The 22,993-nt window shown below is 37.2% G+C and overlaps 1 protein-coding gene across 1 annotated transcript in view; it reads right to left on the bottom strand.

Annotated features, from left to right (window-relative positions):
• Nucleotides 1-22,993, bottom strand: part of NCKAP5 (NCK associated protein 5) — a 369,416-nt gene that overhangs the window by 136,089 nt on the left and 210,334 nt on the right. The window contains exon 6 of the mRNA XM_018072435.3: nucleotides 1,219-1,309. Coding sequence (XP_017927924.1) covers nucleotides 1,219-1,309 — 91 coding nt within the window. The remainder of the gene's footprint in view (nucleotides 1-1,218; nucleotides 1,310-22,993) is intronic.

The following is a 22,993-nucleotide window of genomic DNA, read 5'->3' as shown; positions in this document are numbered from 1 at the left end:
CTGACATCAAGCCCAATTCAGAGAAGGATGTATGGATTTCAACTCTGAACTAAGAAAAGGGAACTGAGTTTCATTTTTGCATTCCAAAAGGATAGATATAGATAAAATATAGATGCCTTTGGCATCAGTTTCTAAGAGCACGATGTTCTATTATAACTTTAACAAAAAGTTTAATTTGTCCTGAAATTAAATTTTACACACTATCATTTTAACAAGAAAATTTGATTATTTTGGAAGGTTAATCTAAAAGATTCCTTTCTCCTCAATCCAAGCTTAAAATGAAAATTTAATTGCAGTGATAAATATTCTTTAATATACATTTTTGTTTAGCTATATTGCTTTACTTTAGATCAATCAGCTGTAAGAATGGACTAATATAACCAGAATTTTTGAAAAGTGTTTTTTCTGAAGTATCACTACCTAGTATAGACTTTAATATATTATTCTAGTATTTTATGCTTTATAAGAATGCTTATTCTACTTAAAAACATAAGGCATGGGACTGACTTCATTAAGTGGTTTTTTTTAAAGAATTCATGTGCCAAATATTGGATTAACTGGAATGTATCTCACTCCTGTTTCCAGACTTTAAAAAAGGTCTTCCACCATCTCAGGCTCACTGCTTCCAGAATACAACAGTACATTAGGGAAATGTAAAACTCTCCTGTCTTATAAACAGAGCTGGTTCCCTTTGAAAAACATCTAAAATCTTTCTCTCCTAAATTCTTTCCTGAGGCACTCTCAATAAAATCACCCTTTACCTCAAGTGAGGGTGATAAAACACACCTGCCACAAGCAGTGATAAGAAACCACGGAGCTTGATATGGAAGCCTCACACGCAATAAGAACATGAGTGGATAAATTTATCCATCACAATCTGAAGGTCAAGTTATCAAAAACATCTGTTTACTAGAGATGCTGGAACATATGACTTAAAACATTAAGTGGTTTAATAAAGTCTTCAAAACTAGTTTCTCTGTCCCCTGTGAACTATGAGAAGCAACAACTGCAGATAACACAATGACAATAAAAGTGAAAAACATGAAACTCTGGTGAGAGAATACCTGGGAAAATGTATGTAGTACCAACTACCACTTACAAGTATTCATAACTAACAAACAAATAGAGGAAACAATGCCAGACATTTATCTCAGCAGTGTGATTTCTGTTTTAAAGAAGTTTTTTATCACAAGAGAACAGGTAATAAGTTATTAATACCTGATATACCTTCATGATATTGACAGTTCCTTCTCCATTTTGGCCTGTGGATCCTTGGCTCTGTAGCAAATTTCTCACTGTCTCCTCCATTCTAGAAAAGAAAAATATTTATAAAAGTCAACTGTATGGAAAAAATTCACGAGTTGCATTCAGTGTTTTTGTTCTTTACAAGAGCCTAATGCATCCATGGCTACCATGAAATTAATATTTAAAGACAATCCTAGCCTTGTAATGTTCTCATGCTCCACGTTATGAATAACACATTAAGGGCACTCTTTTATCTTTTGAATATGCACAGTAATTAGTTGTTTTGTTAAAATCCTATAGGAGCTCAGTTACAAACACTAAAACCAAATGTGTGCAAAAGACATCACCTTGTCAACAGTGCAACCAAACACCATGATAAAATTACTGTCATTTAGGAACAATAAGTCAAGATTAAAAAAACCCACAACCTGCTGTATTACGAGCCAATACTCAGGTTGGTGCAATTCAGACAGACTGTCTATTACATTACTGGTATTTACTTGCTGTGTTATAGGTGCAGCAGAATGTGCCAGTACATTGGTTTATGGGGGCACAGATGCTGAACACATTCACCCTTCTCTGCTCTTTCAAAGGGATGTAAAAAGCAAGTGCAGGCTACAATCTGGTACCACCATCTCATGAAAACCTAATCAACCTCAGCTCCATCAGCGAAAGGAGGAAGGCTTGCACTTCCATTTTAGAAGGTGTTAATAGACAACATCAAAAGTTGTCTTTGATCTACACACATTCATCAAGCATGTTAGGACTGATAATAACACTAACCCTGCTGAACAGAGGCTGCTCAGAATAAAGAGTTCTGCTCCTTCTTGCAATAGGACTGCTGGGAATAATGGAAGCCACACTGGTCCCATTCAAGGTTGAAGAGAAATTAAATCCCCTGGGCTAGGAGATGTCACTGAGGCTGACCACAAATAAGGGACCGGGGACTATAGTTGGTTTCAGCTCTGTGATACAACTAAGAGGAGGAAAAGTATGAAAAGCCAGAACAGTGATGGGCACAAGAACAAAGATGCTGTGTTTCCCAACATAAAATTCTGAGTGCCAATTCCAGCCAAAGGTCCTCATGCATCTTCCCACTTCCCATGTCCTACACAGGTTTTCAGCCCTGTAGAGCTTCTTCTTCAGCTGTGCAGATGCAACAGTTTTCCTCACCCTTACTTTCATATTTTCTGCTCTTTTCCTTTTAAGCACTCTCAGTCCCTTGACATAGTTGGAAAAACAGCCCAGCTGGAATAGGGGCTGAAGAAGGGAAAACTGCTGTGGCACAGGCATATGGGTGATGTGAAAGCAGAAGAGAGAAAGGAATACCTTAAGTCATATTGCCAGATACCCTGTATATTAAAACAGTGACCTTGAAAAAAGAGCCAGTATTCCTAGGCATGTCAGACCAGAAACTGCCTGCTGTCATTTATGCTACTGTGTTTAGGGAAACATGACTTTTGAGTAGTATTCTTTCCAAATGCAATTGAGCAGAAGAATTATTCACTGTGTATCTTTTTTTTATTTGTTTATTTCTAAGGTAACAATCCAGCAAGACAGCAAATATTAGCTAACTGCTCTGGCCAAAGGCCAATAACACTATCTTTTATAGGATCCTTATAGTCTTTCTGTCCTTTCAGTCTTATCAGAATGAATTGACACTGGCTAATTTAGGAAGAGTATGATGTTATTCCAGGTTTTCTCCTTTCAAGTCAGCCCACTATGCTACTTTTCAAGAAGCCAGCACTGGGTGTTCATTCTACTCAGATGAACACTGACATTCTACTTATTTGTATGATGTTTTTTTGTCATTGATGTGCAGACTTCCACACTGCCAGAATGCCCACAGAATAGTTGGACCATCTGTTGACCAAATGTGCATAAAAACAAGCCAGCTCTAATCTCTAGTGCAGACAGTGGTGCAGTTTTTCAGTTGCAGATTGGAACCATTTCTGCTCATAGGCTGACCTTAATCAGATACCTTTTACATGAAAGAACTAATCCTTTTGGTTTTTGTAACATAAATTCCTGTGCAGTCCTCACTGAAAGACTTAATTTCTTAACATGCACATCATTTCATTTTTAAACTAATGTTGTAATAGGATTCTTAATTCTGTTTATCTATGCATATGCAGTTCCAACTCTAGTCCTTCACAATGTTCTTCCAAATTAATAAACAAACAAAAATGGGAAAAAAATAGATTCAACTAGCACTAAATCACAGGTTTTCAATTTATACCTAATATATCAGTGAAAATAAAGTCTAGCTGCATACTACTATGATCACTTAAACCAGCTCAGGAAAATTTTGAAGAATTCTTATATTCAATAGGCTCTTTAATCTTCAGTTAAACTCAGATTATCTATTTTTCACCACAGGTCTGTCTTGTTGAACAGTCTTACAGAGTCTGGCAAGCACTAGGTTTGTTGGGGCAAATAGAAACACCTCCCATCAGCACTCAAATTTTTAAGCAATAGAATAGTCTTTGCAACATGACGAAGAGCTCAGTTAAACACATTTGAGACTTCTGTTGTTTTGTTGTTTGCAGGTATTATAAAAGTTTGTAGGAGTTGACAGCTATGAAGTTGAACCACAGGCACAACAAGAGACAGTGTCTGTGTGGTCATGTCATTATGGAACCACCAGTGGGAGAATCTTACAAGCTTTAGGTATCCATGGAATATCTGAAAAAGTTTAGAGAAAACTAGTTTCTGCCAAAGAAAGTGGGAAGTGAAATATGCTTACAGTCAAATTTACTGCAAAGCTCTGATGGCCAGTGCTCTTGCAGTTTGTAAGCTGCTGCTTCTTCACTAGTATTTTTAGGAAGGACTGTCTAACCAAACAGGAGGATAATCAAGACTTGTTTCTTATGAATGAGAATCTTTGAAGCATGGCACCTTAATTGAAAAGTGATTGTTATATTATGATCTAAAATACTCTCCACAGTGACAGTACATGCCAGGCTGATTTAGTATAAACTCTATTTAAAGAATGCAAAAATAGCTGAGCCTCTATAAATTTAGCTTGAGATCCCATGTTTTGCTCCATAAACATGGCCTCCAAAGGACAGCAAATTTTGGAATTGAAACAGAAAAATTATGACCTTTATGAAGGGCTATTTTTACGCACCAACCTATATTTTTCCCCCTTCTGGTAATCACGAAAAGTTATCTCCTCTTGGTTGTGATTCTAATATCCCAGCTGGACCCACTCCAACATCAAGCACTTTCCAATTACATCTAGGGTAGTTATCCCCACGCGTGCATTCTGCCTATTAGCTGGACTATACTAAAAACACTGTTTTGTCAAAGATTCTCTGTATCTTATGTAACTATCAAGCTCTTAAAATCTGCAAAACCAGTTTCTAAAGTTCATCACTTCTGAGTCTACATTCTTCAAGCACTATTTAACAAGTTATTTTTCCTTCTCTTTAGTATTTTATCTACTGTCTTTTCATGTGAAGCATCTCAGTATCACTAAATTTTATGTTACATCTATTATTTGAATAGAATATTGATGTTTTCTTTAAACTGAAGTGTTCCTTTCAGCTTTTATTTTAAAAAAAAAAATTAGGGGGGGTTTCTAGGGGAAAAGTAAATGAAACCTATGTTTGATACAAGCTTAAGTGTCATGGCAAAATATCAGTTTATAGTAGAGAAACACTCCTCCACCATGGCTAACCTAAGGATAAATTTCTCAAAGCACAAAAAGAAAAGAAATGGGGCATTCAGAAAACAGAATCTGTTCATGAAATAGAAGAGTTTAAGGAACATAAAATATTAAATGCTACTGTGGAAAGCACTGTCAAGCCTCCATTTGGAAGATTATCTGCAATTACAATCATCAGTGTTTAGGAGCGGTTCATGTAGAGCTGACTCCATGAAGGGAATGCTCTGAAGCTGCTTAAAAGAAATGACAGTCTGTGCCACGAGAAGAGACTAAACAACTTTTCCTGCTAAACTTAAGAGACCAAGGACTTAAAAGACCATGTATAATTTATATGTAAGAACCAGTGAGAAAACTGTGAAGAAAACTACATCAGCCTAAGGCCAATGATTGACAAAAAGAGTTGGAAATACAGTGGTTAGAAATACATTTAGACTGGAATTAGGATGTTCTTAATAATTGTGAAAGCGAGATTCTGAACCAGTCTGCTATGCAGAGCAACAGGATGAGAAATCCAGAGAGTTTTAAGCCAGAATTGAGTAATTTATGAAATTAATTACACATCAGGGTCAAGAGCTGAGGACTTGAATTTATGATGTTCAGGCTCTTGCTACTATTCCTCGTGAAAAAAAAATCAGTCATTCCCACACATAAAATATGTAATTTGCCCTCTGCTGTTGAGAGAATACCAGGAAAGCAGTCCAATTGCTATGGACAGTTATTTATTTTGGGTTTGTTTCTGAGTGTGTTTCTATTCAAGGGGGCAAGAGGAACTTATGAAAAGGAGGAAACATCATTCCCGGGAAGCAGTTCACAGTGCACAGATGCTCATGTGTCCAAGATGGTAGAAGGAAACTTCCTCTGTATTTTTGCTGGAGACTTGCTTTTAATGCTTCTTGTCATTTTTGTGACAGCTCTCCAGCCTGGCCCTGCTGATGCAATTCACAACAAGTGCCAGAGCACAGTTTCAGCCAGTCCAGGCTGGGCAGACTCTGATGGGGTTGATGCATCATTGCTGGGCAATTAAGCTCCTGAATTTCCTCTCAGTTCTCTCAGGACCATCACTTTCGCAAAACAGGCAAGTCCTTTGTGCCATCCCACAGTAATGACATGGTCAGAAAACCTGCTCATTTTGTGCCTTTCCCAGTTCTGTTATAAATAAATGCTCTCTATAGCCTGTGCTCTGTTCAGCCATGTCCCACACAGCCCTTTTTGCAGTTCACCCTCCAAGGCAGCACGTAGTTGTTCCAGCACTAGAAGGCGCATGACAGCTTCAACCTGTTTTCCCTTGACCTACTTTCTTCAAGATTTCCACAGGTTGACAGCTACCTTTTGCTAGGTGCTATCACCTTCCCTTGTCATCACCCTCAAGCTGATGTGACAGTATTTGGTTGGTTATTTTGAATGTATGTCGTAAGAATTTCTTCAGCTTGATACTGACTTACTCTTACAGATATGTGTCCAAAGGTTTCTACAGAATCTTACTGCAGCAGATGAGGTTTATATATCAGCTTTTTCCTTCTTCTTATGCCATGCACCAGGTGCAGGACTCTTTTTAAAGTCTTAGAGAAAAATATCATTAACAGATCTTTCTCTATCTTCAGCTTAACTTACTACAGTGTAGTTAAAATCCTCAGGTGGGTATTTTCTTCCAGGTCTTACCTGTGAGAGAGTGCAGCTTCCTGCCTCTCTCCTGGCAGTCTCCAGTTTAAGTCTCCTGACTTCTATTTTTAGTTACAGACTTCCTAGGACGTGGTCTGCGTTTCAGCTCCTTGAGCTGTCTCAGCCCTCCCTACCACCTGATCACAAATGAAGGAGCAGGTTCCCATGTAGTTTCTCAGCTCTTTCAGCTCTTGGTTCACCTGTGAACCAGCCCCTATTTGCACCAGCTGGACTTCAGCTGTCTCTTTGGAGGTTGCAATCTGTCTGGTCTTGGTGGAAGAACTATGTGCCTCTGTCTAAGCCTCCTATCTCTCTCTCCAAACCCATTAAAAAAAAAAAACACTTCCAACCAAAAAAAAAACTTCCAACCAAAAAAAAAAACTTATCTCTGACTCAGCTCCCAGATAAATCTTTTTTCTTACTCATTCATAGTTTTAAGTTTCAGGTTTGGGGTTAGCTACATCTCCCTCCCCACTCTGTTTGAAGCTCTGCAACGTATCAGATTAGACTTTCTACTTATAGTGAGTTCCTCAAACTACCAAAAGGCTTCAAAGTAAACCAACACACATCCCCTGTTCCTGAACAAATAAAAAAATCCATATTTTAGAAAAGGAACCACATCTTTTTAAACAGGGAAATTATCAAAGTGGCTTTACAAGATAAAACAGAAACAAAAAAAAGCTCATCAACAGCAGTTCCTGTTTATTGCATCTTTATAGGAGTGTCTTTCCTTCTATCTGGCTTCAATTAAATTAGTGGCCATCTGAACTGCAGACTCTGCTTACTCCTCTCTGGCCCCAGGGATTTCCATTAGCAATAGACAGAGCTGCCTGCTCTCCTCAGCTCTCCCCTGCTCTGCAGGCTCATCTCCAGACTGTTCAGTGACCTGCCAACCACATCGACAGCCTTGACACCCTCTGCAAGCCACTGTGGTCCCTCCTTCCCAGGGCTGTGTCCCAGCCTGGTGTTCACAGTGCACTTCCTGCAAAGACCCTGCAGCAGGCTATTAGCCCATGGCTTCGAGGGCAGGTGGCCAGGAGACAGACACAAGCTTCTCCAAAGAACTGGAAATGGATTAAAAAAAGAGAGAAGTGAAAACAGATATGTGATAAACTGACAGATGGGAAATGCTGGGGCTTTCAAGCCCAAGGGGTTTTCAAGCCCAAGGGGTTCTCAGTTCTGCTTAGGATATAGCATTGGTATATCCCTTATAGCAGTGTGCTGGGCAAAGCCTGCAGAATGCACATTATCCATCCTTAATACTTCAGTTAGAAAATAAAGTAATAACATCTTTTATAATAGCAACAGAAAGACACACATGTAATGTATAATTTATGTTTATTCCTTCTGTTCATCAGTAGAGGTGCTTATCAATTCAGAAATATCAAGACAAATCCTCCTCCTGCAGCACCATTACCACTGTTTCTTCACCACAGGTTTGGGACAGCCAGTTCAACTTTGTGGCATTTGCTAGTGGGAAACCCAAACTGCACAAGCCATACTCTTTTCACATACTCATCCAAAACACTCCTTCCAAAACCATACTCCAAGCATCATAAGTATCTTGAGGGTGATGAGAGCAACTATCACATGGAAATGCTGAAATTAAACAAGTCTCAAGCTCCAATCACATGAGTCAAGGAGGATCCTTCTTTTGATGGACAACCTAATCAGCCCCCTAGACCATACCACTACTTAAAATTAGAAAATAGAATTGAAAGACTAAGCACAACTTTTACTCATTGAACAACTGACCATTGAACCCAGTGGAAATTATCAAAGTATCCTTAAAATATCCTTGAGCCTTAGACAAGCAGTGTAGGATTTTGAAAGACCTCAGCATTGGCATATCGCTGCTCCCACACAAGTCTAAATTCTGTTATCGTGCAATGGCAGGCCTGACATTTCTCTGAAACTGCTCTAACTACCATCTGAGCCAGGAAATGTTGGAAGTGTTTCCATTGTCTCATCATACGGATTTCACTCACCAAACTTCTATCTACAGCAAAAAGCTTCTGAGCTGCAGCAGAAACCAGAGGTAATGTTTATTTCTGTGTTGACAGATAGACAAATGCCATATGGACTGTATGGGTGTCTTCCATCACCAGCCCTGTATATGAATTTTGTAAGTTACAGGCATGGAGGATTAAACAAAAAACAGTCCAAGACTAAGCCTCACAGAAAAGCTTCTCATAGGCAATTGAAAACATTTTTCAACTGAAAAGGCTGTCCCTCCTACAATTCCTCAATGATATATTTGGGACCTCAGGACAGGAGATATTTTCATTAACTATAAGTCGATGGAACTGGACACATACAGAAAGTTATTTCTCATGTCAGTTTAAACATATGCTCATATATTCATGCTGGAGGCACCAGAAATAGTCACAACGAAAAGCTTCAGAAAAAATTAAAGACAACTATATAAACAGACTACTAATATTTCCAATTTCAAACAATAGTGAGTTCTTACTTCTTTCTTATTTTCTACATTTTAAACAAATATTTGTATTCCCATATTTGCAAATGTATAGCTAGATAGATACATCTATCAGGTCCTCCAAATACACATATTTAATTTTGGATATAAGCACTCTGATATAGACAGACCACTACTGCTTTAAGTTACTTACAGGAATGAAAAGCTGCTCAAAACTAAAAAGCTCTTTTTCAATTCTGAGTCACAGTTTCAAGATGGTACCAAGACCACCCTGACATAGCTACATAAATTTCTGCATGTTTCCCATGAATAGGGAAGATGCTCAGTGGAGGGAGGCAGCTTTTGTGGGGTTGAAGTAGATGCAAGAGAAATGTGAGATGAAAATGAGGTCTATCATCAAGGAGCATTTGCAGAACCCTGCACAATGCAAACAAGCTGTTGCATTTTCATGCTACACAGCCCATCATGAAGCTTTCAGGCACTGACTGAAAAATGCTGTGGTGACACCCACCTTTGCTGTCAGAGTACAAACAGTAGCTGTAAGAAAGCTAATGACAGGAAAGAGTTCTTTTTTTCCTTCTGCAGAAATTATCATTACTTGGTTTCAGCCTCTCTGACTTTCCAGTCAAACACTTATATGCAAAACACTTAAAATATATAATTCTTCTGATTAAGTGGCTAGTGGGCTTGCATATTATTGCTGCACAGAGAGATATAATTCTTTTGACTAAGTGACTACTAAGTATGCATACCCTTAAGGTTGCCCAGAAAGTTCCATCTTATTGAACACCAAACAAAATGCTCTGATGACTTCAGAGGCAAAGACTGTGAAGTTTTACCAAATTCTTGGATTCTTTTTCACTTAAATGTTATTTGTGAATTTAATGCCTTAAAAAAAACTAATTACCAAGGGAGTTACTCTAAATAAACAAACATTCAAGAAATCATTCCTGGTTTGGTTCAATAACCTAAATCTTACATCAAAAGTCAAATTCATATGACAGTTCCAGCCCCTTCTTGACATTGTACAGCCAACTGCAAAGGCCAAACACCTGCACATGTAACTACACAGGACCCAAGTATGAGAGGAAACCTTCCCACTTTGAACTTGGATCCCCCTAAAATGATTCACCTCAGATGTTCACAAAGAACACCAAGAAAAAGTCCTCCAGTTCCCAACTATAAGATTTGACTAAAAATACTTTTAAAGACAGCAGAGAGTCTTAATGAATATAATTTCTTTTGAATTTTTGGACTTCAGCCTTTCCAAATTTCAGCTCAAAAAGACTACAGTAAGAAAAGAAAAAAAAATGAGATTTTCAATTCAGCTGTGACTTCCTGAAAGCCTCTAAATGTAAGAACAGCAAAGAATGAGTCTAAATGTGTAGGAATATTCCAAGTGATGTCTGTGCTACAAAAAATATGATAATATTTTAATTCCTAAGGGGGATAATGAGTACATATACCTAAAAATTGTCTTTCCTTTTCTCTCCTCAGCAGAGAGCTTACTTTGGATCTTCAAATAAACATTCACAAAGCAGAGGGTATGAGACAGGTCTTAGTTGATCAGCTATGATCAAGAGTCTTCATAAGCAGGTGTCTTCATCAGCAGCCCTGATGTCCTTTTCGTGTGACCTTCTCACACAACAAACTCTCCACATTGCACCCAAAATTACAAACTTATGGAATGAAAAAAAATATAAATAAAATATCTCCATTTGTTTCGCCTCAACAGAGATTAGAAATTACTGTCAGGATAGTGAATGTCTGAGCATAAAGAATGCCTTCTTCCAGGTGGGTTTCCTGCAGCATTGCCCTGGAACAACCCAGTTTCCTATTCTAATAGTGACCAGCTCAAAAGGAGTTTTTCCTTCTGCAGGACAGATGCAGCAAACACAAAGACAGATTATACCAAAGGTAATACCAAAGAAACCTCAGATGCACAAGTAATTACTCTTGCAGCCTAATTTTCAGGTGGTTGGGAAACACCCACAAAAACAGGTCATGTCAGAGATGTAAGAATGAAAGATTAGTGGTTGCAGACTTCCAAATCCCAGCAGCAATGGCCTGAACAAGTAATATATGGTTAGAATTATGGTCTCCAAGGGCTTAATTACCTGTGTCATTAGGTAGTGGTAGTCTCTCTAAAATTATATTGACAGCTCTTCTACAACCAAGCATTTGATTATGAGGCAGTAAAAATACAGGATGTTGCACACAGAATAAATGCTACAATAGTGTCATATACAGCATCATCAAGAAGAGCTGAATCAAATTAATTATGAACTTGTCACAAAAAATCAAGAAGGACCCAGATATATTTTATCATTAATAACTTTTAATGTTCTCCCTTTCTATATGTGTGCAAGCCTATCAAAAGCAAAAGATATAAGAAAAAGAAGAGGGAAAGAATAATATCAAGGTGAGAATTAGACACAAGAAGAAAAATGTAGAACCGCATTAAAAGGGGAGGGGAGGGGATTTGTCACTATTGAAGCTCATCCCTTTAAATTGCATTATCCTGGAGATGAACTGAATAAATGCAGGGGAATATTTCTGTATGTAGGACTTGCAATGAAATATAAAGAAACTGCCCCAAATGCTCCCATTTTCATGTTCCTGAAGTCATGCAGAAAGTTGCCGCTATACCAGAGGCAGAATCTGAAATGTTTTTCACCTCCCAGGTTCAGGAGCAAGTTTTATGATGTCAGAAATCCAGTGAGAAGAGGAAAAGACATTTTAGAGGGATGGCGAGTTATCAATATGGAAAACAAAAGGAATAGGTGGGGAGAGTAAAAGGGTCTGGAAAGGCATCTCTCATTACTTTGGCCACAACGTAGAGCAACTGGGCAAACAAAGGGTTGGATTAGGAGAAGAGAGAAGAAGGAAATACATGTAAACAAGGAAGAAAAGTACAGAAAAATAACACTGAGAAAGCATCTAAAAGAGAGAATGGAGAGGAAGAGAACAGTGCAAGACATGAGGACCAAAATAAGAGAATACATAGCATAAAAGATGCAAGAGAACTCCGAGGAGAAGAAAAAAGGACGCGAGCATTTAAGCAAGATGTAAGAAAAAGAATAAAGTGGGACAACAACAGAAAAGGTAAACATAAAGGGAAGAGAAGTGAAAGGACATCTAGATATCTCTGAGGTGCAAACGTTTAACCATCTGTACCCTATTGGTATTTCTTTTGCAGACACAGGAGAGCTATTAGCTAGGACTTCCAACAGGAGATCATTTAAGCAGGGTTTAGAGAAGGATTTTCAGTTTAACTACAGCCCTAAATAGAGAATCACAACATCACTCCTTCCTCCCTGTTCAAGCACTCATTCTTTAATCATCTGTCTTCAGCACAGCACGGCATACATTTTCAAACAGCTCTGCAGGATTTTAGCCACGCGGCTCCCATTGTGTTTAATGGGAATCCTGTGGGCAGAGCTCTGTATGAGGCTTTCAAAACGTACTCCAAAAATCTCTAAATAATGCACTAGTTGAACATTACCCTGTTTACTTCTCATAGGACTTGACTATAATGAAACATAGGTTGAGTCATTTATAAAAGTAGTATTTATTGCAAAGCTCATCAGTGTTTCCTGTAGGGATTTTTTTTCCTCTGTAAAAAAATTCAACACGACTATTTAGGATTTACTTTTTCCAAAATATCTAAACCAGATAACAAAATAAACTCAAACCACTTCTGCTTCAGAAAGGAAGAGCCAGCAGTTTACACGTCAGCCTAAGACTCGAGAAGCCTCTCTTCAAAGACTTCCCACTGTCATAGGATACCTCTGTGGCTTTGTTTCATATCTGTCCTCTGAAAATTGATTTAACAGATTCTATTTCATAACAGTTTTATGATGATTATAAATAAGAGTGAAGCGTTAATCAAAGATTCATCAGACACTGAAAAAAGCCACAATATCAGCTCTCTCTCTCCCTTCAAGAGTCAGGTTGTTTCCATGGTCGGATCTGAGGTAACATCAAAGTCTTAAGAAATGTAAATCCTTGCCACCCATGCTCTATAAAGATAAGACCTTAATTTCAATGCTTTCACCTTTCACAAGCAGCATTCAGAATAAATACACGAAAATACAACTTTAATCAGATTTCATGCACCCAGACAGTAGATCATACTCCATCATCCTTTGGAATACAAACCATACTTGGGTACATGGAAAGTTTCAGGAATTTCCATCTCGGGGGACAGACCCTCAACCTTTTCAATCTGCGCCAAGTGGAAGAGCATTACCGCAGAGAAAATAAGACCAATACATTTACTAGGCAAAAGTTTAATCAAGGAAGAGCAAACAGAGCACATTTAATCAACATTTCTAGTTTCAGAAAGTTACATTAGATGTAATATTAATATCACCAGTTTACTATAAACTGTTACCTTATCCATGCAATTTGTGCTACTGTGAAAACGTAAGATCACCAGAGGAATATATACATTTATGTTAAGATATCTAAAAATTTGGCTCAGCAAATAACATGTTTCTGTGTGAACTAGATAAGCACTTTTTTCCTGGACTTACAGAACAGATAGTGGGTATGGTGGTCTACCATGAAAACCTTGGGAAATACCTGTAAGACGAGAAGTTCGGCATTTTTCAAGATTCTGGGTTCATGTCAGTGGAATGCATAAAAATTAGATGACTCTAGAATCTGCCATGTCTACCAGTTTCAGACTCTACTGGTATGAATTACTGCAAAATTGCCTAATGTTGGGCAGAAGCCATACCATTGAACTTAACAGTTCATTTAATAAAATCAGGGCCTTTGTGACTTAAGTGAACAGATAGCATGTATTTCAACTAATCTGGTGGAAACAAAGCCTCACAAGCCTGCCTTACTAAGAAATAATTTAGTGGTTCTCCTGAGGGACTTCTTTTTCCCCTATAAGCAAGAATCAACACAAAGGAAAAGATCCTTTTGAATCCTTAATTAAATATTATAAAAAGTTGAAAGAAAACAATCATTATCTTATAATACACCATTACAAGGCAGGAGACTGATTTCTGAAAAACCAATTTAGATATCCATGTCCAGGAGGCGAAAAGGGCAATAACAACAACAAAAAAGCCAGGATGATACATGAAAGAGAGGCTGGGTTGGACATCCTGGGAACGCAGGGTTAATGCTGAACAGCAGCATCTCACAGTGCCACAGCTTTAAATACTCCATTTGTTCTTCAGAAAGGAAGGGCAGTTTACCTTCATGATGAGCAAAACCACTGCATAGGGCAGGAAATGTTGTGCATGACAGGGGATTCCAATAATGCGAGAAGTTAGGTCAGATCCTTTTATATCCACAGCTGGGCAGGTGGAAAGGCCAAACTCTCAGCCAGTTATACAAAGGCAATATAACCTGTGGGTACATCTAAGGCTCCTGCTTGCCCTGTTAAGCTCTCTTTCATGACACAATTATAATAATTCACTCAGGTTTTAATGTTCTGTAGTTATAAGGAAAAAAGATCATGTTTATTACAGACGTGATCCAGGCAGGTCAAACCCTACCTGACCCAAATGAAAGCAATGTCATCTGGCAGAACATCTAATGCTGGCATTGAGTGTAAAATGAAACTAAAATGAAACTGAAATACTTTAGATCATCCATGTTCACATTACTTTTAAAGTAAATGCTATAATAGCAATTTGTAAATTATCCATATTTGCCTGTTTTATTAGTGTCTTCTAAACATTCAAGATTCTTATAAAGATGCTGACAGCCTTTTTATTACAGCAGTCCTAGCACAGTATTTTTTTAGCTTTGTTTAGCTCATTGCTAATGTTTCACTTCAAAGGAATTTCAGAATCCCACAAGAAAGTGTAATAGACTTCCTTAATCTTCATCACCTCAAACTCTCACTTGCTGTTGATGCCACTTAGCACATTGCACGTTCTGAGAAATCACTTGGCCTTCAAATGCCATAAATTAATGTAAAAAAAACAAACTTGCTGTTTGGAAATGTAAAAATTATAAATCCAACAGTACTTGGAATTGCTGAAGGAATATGGTAACTCATTTTACAGTAAAGGCCACAGTCTTCTTCACACAGGCTTTTTTGTTTTGATATTTACACTGATGCATCTCCAAATGAAAAATAATCTCATGGGAGGAAAAGAGACAAATCCTTACCTGGTGGGGTGATCACTTACACTGAGTCCTAACACTGTTTTCTAAAGGCAAATATTTTAAAATTTGTGCAAATACATCTTGATTGTATAGATTATATCCCCACCTCTTCGAACAAGTGGAAAGCTGCTGGATTTTGAATTCATTTGGGAGCAAATCTTTCAGTCTACCACTGATGAAAAATTAAAGAGAGAGAAAAAAGCTATTGTCAACGTAAGATGTAAGCAATTAACTCATTTTACTATTGAATATTTATTATTTATCAGAGGCTGCTGTTGCCAAGAGAGTTGTTTTAAACACATGGTTATAAACAACATCAAAACACATACAAACAAATTTTACAGGATTACCAGATACAAACAGGCAATCTGAAAAGCTATTCTGTTCAAAGAGTCAGAACTGGAGCCTACACATTCATTTCAAATAGGTATTTGAGGAAGAACAAGGAGAAATCCTGACATCCTGACTTGAAATTTGCTGCGATACCAGCACCCTTCTCAGATGGCATTTTCATATAAATTCCAGCAGAACACCAAGTACTTAGTTCCTTAAGGGAAACAGATAATTTAGAGAAGTGATGCAAACTTAACAACATTATTCATACCTAAATAGGATTTTGGAGAAACTTCAGATGCGAAAAGAAAACTGAAGTAGCTCACCTAACATAAATCAGTGTGTGTCAGTGAGTACCTTTTCTAGTAATGCTCAGGAGGAAAGTATCATCGACGTTCTCCACATCAGTTAATACAGAACCACGAAATATAATCATTTTGCGGGGAAAAAAGTATCATCTCCTTCTGAACTGAGCCTTGAAAATATATATTCAGTATAGATCTGAGCTAATGAATATTTTATGATGTAATATTGTGCTGGGTTAAAAATGTTTGTATTTTAAATATATATTAAAAAGTCACTTTTCAACAATCAAAAAGATACTTCATTTGGCAGTAGAAATGAACAGGTTACCCTCAGAGTCCAAACATATATAAACACATATATACATATATATAAAACCTGCTTTATATAAAACCTGCTTTAAAGAAAAATTATTATCCATGTTATATTAATGTCTAGAAATATAAAAATGTGAAAGTACCGTAAATGTGAAAGCCTGATTTTGAAGAAAAGTATTTTAAAAAATGCAACCTATTCAAATTATGAAAGTTGAACTTAAACTTTACTAAAGTACAACCAGTTCCAACTCTTAATTATTTTTAAAATACCATGGGATAAAATTTATCGGTGTCTATTTTTTCACCCATGTTGACTTTGGGATGAAAAATTTTGCTTGAGGTTTTCAAGCCATGTAGACTGCACAGATTATACTGAATTACAACACTCATGCTTTATTAAAACTTGCAACTATATATACTAATGAATGTCATCTCATATAAAATTTATATATTTCTGCCCACACATTGCATAAAATTGAGATAAAATGCCACATATATAAACGAATGATAGCTAAAGTTTTATGAACTATAAACACAAGGTCAGTAGTGCTTCACTTCTGCAAGATAAATTTGACATTTGGACAACGTTGTGAATCACAATGTATGTATTACTAGAACTGCAATGGCCAAGGAATACAAACTGCCTATTAAAAAAATAAACTAAAAATACAGCAAATCACTCTTGCGTGGACTTCTCAAAACATTGCACCTCCAAAACCTAATGCTTCCTTTGGCTACCGCCAAAACTGTACCATCCTATACCAATCATGAAATCATCTTCTGAGCCAAGGTCTTTCAACATGATTTTCAATCTCATTTGTATACAGACATTTTAGAGGACCTAGTAATAGAAATAAGTAAGAATTCACTTTAACCTAGTGGTGTCCACTTTTGTTGTTTTTCTTTTTCTCGGGAGTTTTCTGTGCTCAAGACCATAAGATGACATATCTTCCTCTGGCAGTGTAGAATAATTCTGCCATACATGGTATGTATCAATACTGACAGGAGAGCACATTCAGAAAAAATTGTTGTACTTTAAATAAAAAGACATGCACATTAAAAGTGAATTTAATTCCACGAAATATATTTAAATTTTTTTTTTTACTTTTTTTGGTGAGTATGCATGCATTTAGGTCTTTGTATTTCATGATGTAGCAGGAATAATGGACAGAGAAAGTCACTCATATGTGCTTTTAAAATAGCTGCCTAATTCAGGCCATCTCCTAGAACACAAGCCTTAGCAAAGATCAGGTCCTCAACTTTGGTGCCCTATATTTAAATCCCTATAGAAGCTCAGTCCCTGTGCTGGATTACTGTGTGTAGTGTTGATACTGCCACAGACATGATAGGCAGATTTAATTTAGTCAAATCCTGAGCTAGCCCAAATTTTCAGATGAACTTAATATTCAATTAAAGTAAAAAACAGCAAACAAGAAGAAATTCCCATATAATTAAAAAAATTCTGCTGGACAGTTTTCCTTTAAGTATTCTGACTGCTTTTACTTCTACAGTTAAGAAAATGGTATCTCAGAGAATTAGCATTACTTTTACAAGAACTTATGACTGCACTTTCTTTTTATCTGAGTTACTAACTAACTGAGTATATTCACCACTATAAAAAGCAAGTTTTGGGATCTTAATGCCATGTTTTTCTAACTTTAGAACTAGATAATGCAGGCATATGTTACTTAGGAGCACGTAATGAAAATCTATTAATAAACTTCAATAACATATTCTCCAGGAGATGCTCTGACAGCCTATTCTGCATTATCCTAAAGATTTATTTAGATATCACTTCGTTGATCACTCCGTTATTATGGGTCCAGTCCAACACACAGCGGAGTACAGATTTTCAAAGTTTACACATTCACCCCAATTTAATCAGCAATTCACACAGGTTTAACAGTAATTTACAACTTTTTAAACAGAGAACCTTCTTTTGTTCCATACATTATAAACAGAAATATGCAGATACCCACAAGGAGCACTGCAGAAGTGATCACCAATACAAAAATGCACGAGGAAGCTGACACCTTTTCTTCTCTGTTCAGCCTTCACTCTTATAAGCAAATATTGATTTACTGAATGATAAGAAAAAAAATTACTAAAAATGTCTTCAGAGGTTGAAAGCAAGAGGGAAAAACTTCCGCCCTTTTGATCCACCCCTAGCCTGCAGTCACAGGCTGCTATCCAACCTTCCCCAAGATCACAGGACAAAACCATCCTCAGAAAAGAATAAATGGGATCTGGAATTAAGTGAATATTGCTGAAAACTATGATTCGAAGATGACATAAGCACTCCAAAAATGCTTCCAATGTCATTAACTTTTCAAAACTGACAATTAACAGAGACATAACATCTACAAAATACAAGAAGCTTTAAAATTACTGAAACCTTTTGTATCTACCTTCCTTGTGGGGAATATAATCAAATCAATTCGGCTGTAATTACATGGGACTCATATTCCATTTAATTCAATTATTTGGAATGTGTGCACACTCCAGGAAAACCTCATTAGGATGGCTCAGCAGTTTGTTTTCAAATGGGACCGGTAAGTCAACATTTATGATTAGCCATCACAAAGGCTACCCCGCCACTCTAATGGTTCAGAATAATCAGTTATTACAGCCAATTCAAAACAGTACCTAACAGTGAACAAAATTGTTCTGCAGTTGTGTAAGGAAGATCAGATCTTCCAAGCAAGAGAAAGACACTGCTGGAAATTTTTGTTTCCCTTCCTGCCTCCTACTTGTCATTCAGGATAGCCCATTATATTGGGGGGATGCTATCCCCACTGTTTTCCTTAAAGAAAATAGAAGAAGTTTTTTGGATTCCTACGAGAAACAGAGTATTGGAATAAAGAAGAAAAAGATGTTTTGACCTCAACATCAGCAGCAATAGGTTGACTTTAGTATACTGCCTATTTGCAACACATTAAACAACGTCTTTCTATTTTGCCCTAAGCAAGAGTACAATCAAATGTTGTTCAGAACAGAATTCTTCATGCATGTTTTTTACATCTTTCCTCTTTTCCTCCTCCATGCCTCCCTCTCCTCATATTAAACACTCTGTTTCTCTCTTTTAGTAATTCTTGTAACATAGGAATAAACCACTGCAGAACAAACAGCTAGTGTTTGTGACACGTTACTCTGATTAAGGGAAATTTTTTAGCAGTTAAATAGATTTTTCTTTTAATCTTGACATCTGAAGAGGCAAAATATGCTTCTTTTTCCACTACCTGAGATATTTTTGTAACATCAAAATCATTAGCATATTAAATCTGCTGGTTCGATGACAACAAATGTAACAAGACCTGAGGCATGAACAGGAACCCATTGTACAAAAGCACGTCTGTGAAGTCAGACACAGCTAAATCCTGGGGTTCAGCGCTAGGTCAATACACAGCTCTTTCCAGTCCAAGTAAACAATTGAAAAAGAAATCAGCAATATCTGAAAATCTTACTTGAAATCCTTATTTAAAAGATACCATTAGGAAACTCAACTTTTTCATGGGATCCCTTTCTTGGAAGTATCACCAACCAGACTGCCCACGTACTGTGCTTTCCTAAATTAGCCACAACAGATACTTCCCAAAAAAATTATTCAGATATTCATTTATAAGGAAATGCCATTTAAAAAAAAAGCACAGTTATTTTATTTTCACATTAATATTCACATTTCATTAACATGAAGCAATCACAGAACACTCTCATTAGTTGGTCATCTGCTTCTCCAAATCATCAACATCTGTGTGATGTATAGCCCAGTTCCTAGCTCTCAATTTGGCCAGTTCTTGTCTGGAAGTTCTCAGCTCATTTTTCTATCCTAAATTTTCACTTCTTATTAATAGAGTCATTGGCTGGGAACCAGTACTGAAGTTCTATTTTTGCCATTCCCCTGCAATGTATTGGGGAGGTCATTTAGTTTCTGTAAGAGTGGCTGCCCTGCATGATACCAACAGCTGCTGAAGAAACTGGGAGGGTTCTGACTGAGTTCAATGGGACAAAATCAGATTTAGGGTGATGCTTTGAGTAATGTAACTTTACTACCAAGGCAAGTATCTTACAACAGCACTAATTTCTACGTAAAAGAAGAGAAAAGCAATGTGAATTCACGTCTTTCAACTTACAGGAATCAAAGAAAGCATTTTAGAAAAGCAGAATAGTTACAGAAATTTTTCCACTGCATATTGGTAGAAATTCAAACATTGCATCTTCCCCAGTGACATGGGGAGTTCTAATACTAACAGACCGTAAGTTCACAAATAGTTCACACATCTGCATCACTGCTCCATATGAAAATTTTGTAATACTTTTAGAAAGCACACAGAAAGTAGAAACACAACAGCTTTAATTTTATTCAATGGCTAAGTGTACCCGAGTAGTTTTTGTGAAGCACCTCCCAGTTAACTAATTGTTAAAAAAAAAAAAGATGTTAAACAAGTACTTGCACCAAGTATACTGTAACATATATAGTTAATAAGGTTCAGGGGTTAAGCAAGAATACTTATCTCTTCACTGTACCTATCATCTCTTGTTACTATTCATGTCATTACTTAGCCGTAGGTACTCAAATTCATTTTCCCAGGGTATTATTATAACCTTGCAGGTATCTGAAGCAGACATAATAAAACAAAATAGTTGATTGTGCATTCTGTCAGGACCATGTGGCATCAGGCCATGACCATCAATTGCCTGGTAAATCTTATCTCAGTTTTCTTTGCTATTTAAACTCTTCCTGACTGAATGATAATTTTTCATTGTCTGAGCTGCCTAAAGGGTAGGTTTCAAAATAAAGTTTCCAGTTCTTTTGCCCATACCTTGGTTTCACTTTCTAAAATCCCTAATTTTAGTAATGCTTACATGTGGCTCATCTCCTAATCATTTAATACTATTTGTTTTTGTAGTTTAAATGCATTATGAGACTAGTCTCCCTTAATACATGGCTACAAGTGAATGCATAAAACATCTTAATAATATGTACCTAAAAAATTATATTCCTTGCTATCAGCCATCAAGTGAGAATGGTGCATAATATAAATAAGGCAGAAACATTAAACACTGTAGCAATTTTTTTAAATCTTTTGGCCAAATTTAACTCATACAGGAAAAAGCCCAGCTATGCCAATGACAATTTAGGACTTCATCACTAAAATCACTGTGAGTTGGATTCATAAGTGCATTTGTGCATCTGAGACAGAGTTGAATTTGATTTTAGAAGGGACAAGAGCAGCACTAGAGGCATCAAAGAGCACCAGATGTGGTAGGTGCACTTGGAGTAGAGGTGTCACTTATGTCAAGGACTGAAACTATCTTAAATCATAGTGACAACCATATGAGGCGGGGAGAGAAAGGTGATGTTGACCTTCCGTGTTGCAGCTCTGTAGCTGGAACACATACCAACTACAGGCCATGGTCAGGCCTGAAGATGGCATGAAGGGTCTTGAAATTAATGTTTGGGACAGTTACCCAGGAGACGTGGGGCAATTTTTATCCAGTGACTGCATAGTTTCATGGACACATGCAAAATGAACTGATTCCAGGACACCAGTTTTAGGGGTAAAGAGGAGAACATTTCCACAAGGAGATCATCCATGTGCCAGTTAGGGGACACCCTCCTGAAAGACAGCAGAGCAGCTAAAATTCCTCATCTAAGCCATGTGTAGATACTGAGTCTTCCAATTCTGACTCAAGTGCTGCTTTCATTAAGTGGTCAGGAGAGAGGACTCTCTCCATCATTTCCTCTTCCAAAGAATTAAAAGACAAATTCTGAGTAGTTTACCTGTAGCACTCGTTTACATACATGAGCTCTATGAAGTGATACCATCTGTCCCTCAGCTCTAGCTGGTTTCTCACTCAGCACGAAGACTTTTTGAATCACCCTTCAGAAGCACCTTTATTTCTGTGTCATAGTTGGAACTGGAGCACCTAATTTTGGCTTTTTTTATTCCCTCTTCAGGTATATTTTTATTTCCTTAGAAAGTCCTTTACTTTTTATATTAAATTCCAAGTATACGACAGATGGACGAAGCCCAGAGAAAGTGGAACTAATTCATGCCTGTGTTCCATAAAGACAGCAAATGCTTTCTTACTCCATTTAATATGATACTGTGCGTTGCAGGAGCAGTCAGGCAAAGATATTAATATTATCACTCTGTGCCAGTAATTAATAGCAACTCCCCTCACAGCTCTGATAAGTTGGGAAACACATTTCATTTCTTGTCCTTCCCTGCTTATGAAATACTAATGGAAGAGAAATAGGTACAAGACTTGCAGTGACCTTGTATTAGGACTGCAACTCCTTTAAACTAACCCAGAAACAGTATGGAGCCATTACGAGTCTCCAGCAGTAAATGGTATGGGACACCCACTAAAAATTTAGAGAGCATGCAGCTCAATGAGGCATTTCAATTCTATCCCAACACATTATTAATGCCAATTATAGCATGAAAGATGCTGATTCGAGGTACTTCAGAGAGCAAGTAACACAGTGATCCATTTTGGAGATAAGGTTTGTCTTAGTTACCAGTTTCCGCTCCCAAGCACAGATTTATTTGTTGAAATTTTTCAACCTGTTTCTTTCTCTGCCACTTTTAGAGTTAACTAGAGCAGTAAAAATGGAAAACTAAGCACAAGCCTCCCTTCTTCCAGAAGAAGAACTAGTTAATAAATAGGATAAAGACTCAATATTAATATTGTTTACATATTTTCACACGTAATTTCCATAAAATTTCCTCTTCTCCTCTTACTCTCTATGCAAGAATGACACACACATACATGTGTATCTTGGAGAGGGGTGTGGAACAGACAAGATGGTCATGCTGAAACACTGCTGGCTAGAGAGATGCTAATATAGTGTCATAAAGCAAAAAGGACAGTGAATGTTGC

This window comes from Manacus vitellinus, unplaced genomic scaffold (assembly GCF_001715985.3).
Source record: "Manacus vitellinus isolate BGI_N305 unplaced genomic scaffold, ASM171598v3 scaffold_22_pilon, whole genome shotgun sequence".
Lineage (NCBI taxonomy): Eukaryota > Metazoa > Chordata > Aves > Passeriformes > Pipridae > Manacus > Manacus vitellinus.
Note: the sequence above shows the minus strand (reverse complement) of the source record. Positions and strands in the feature narration are given on the sequence as shown.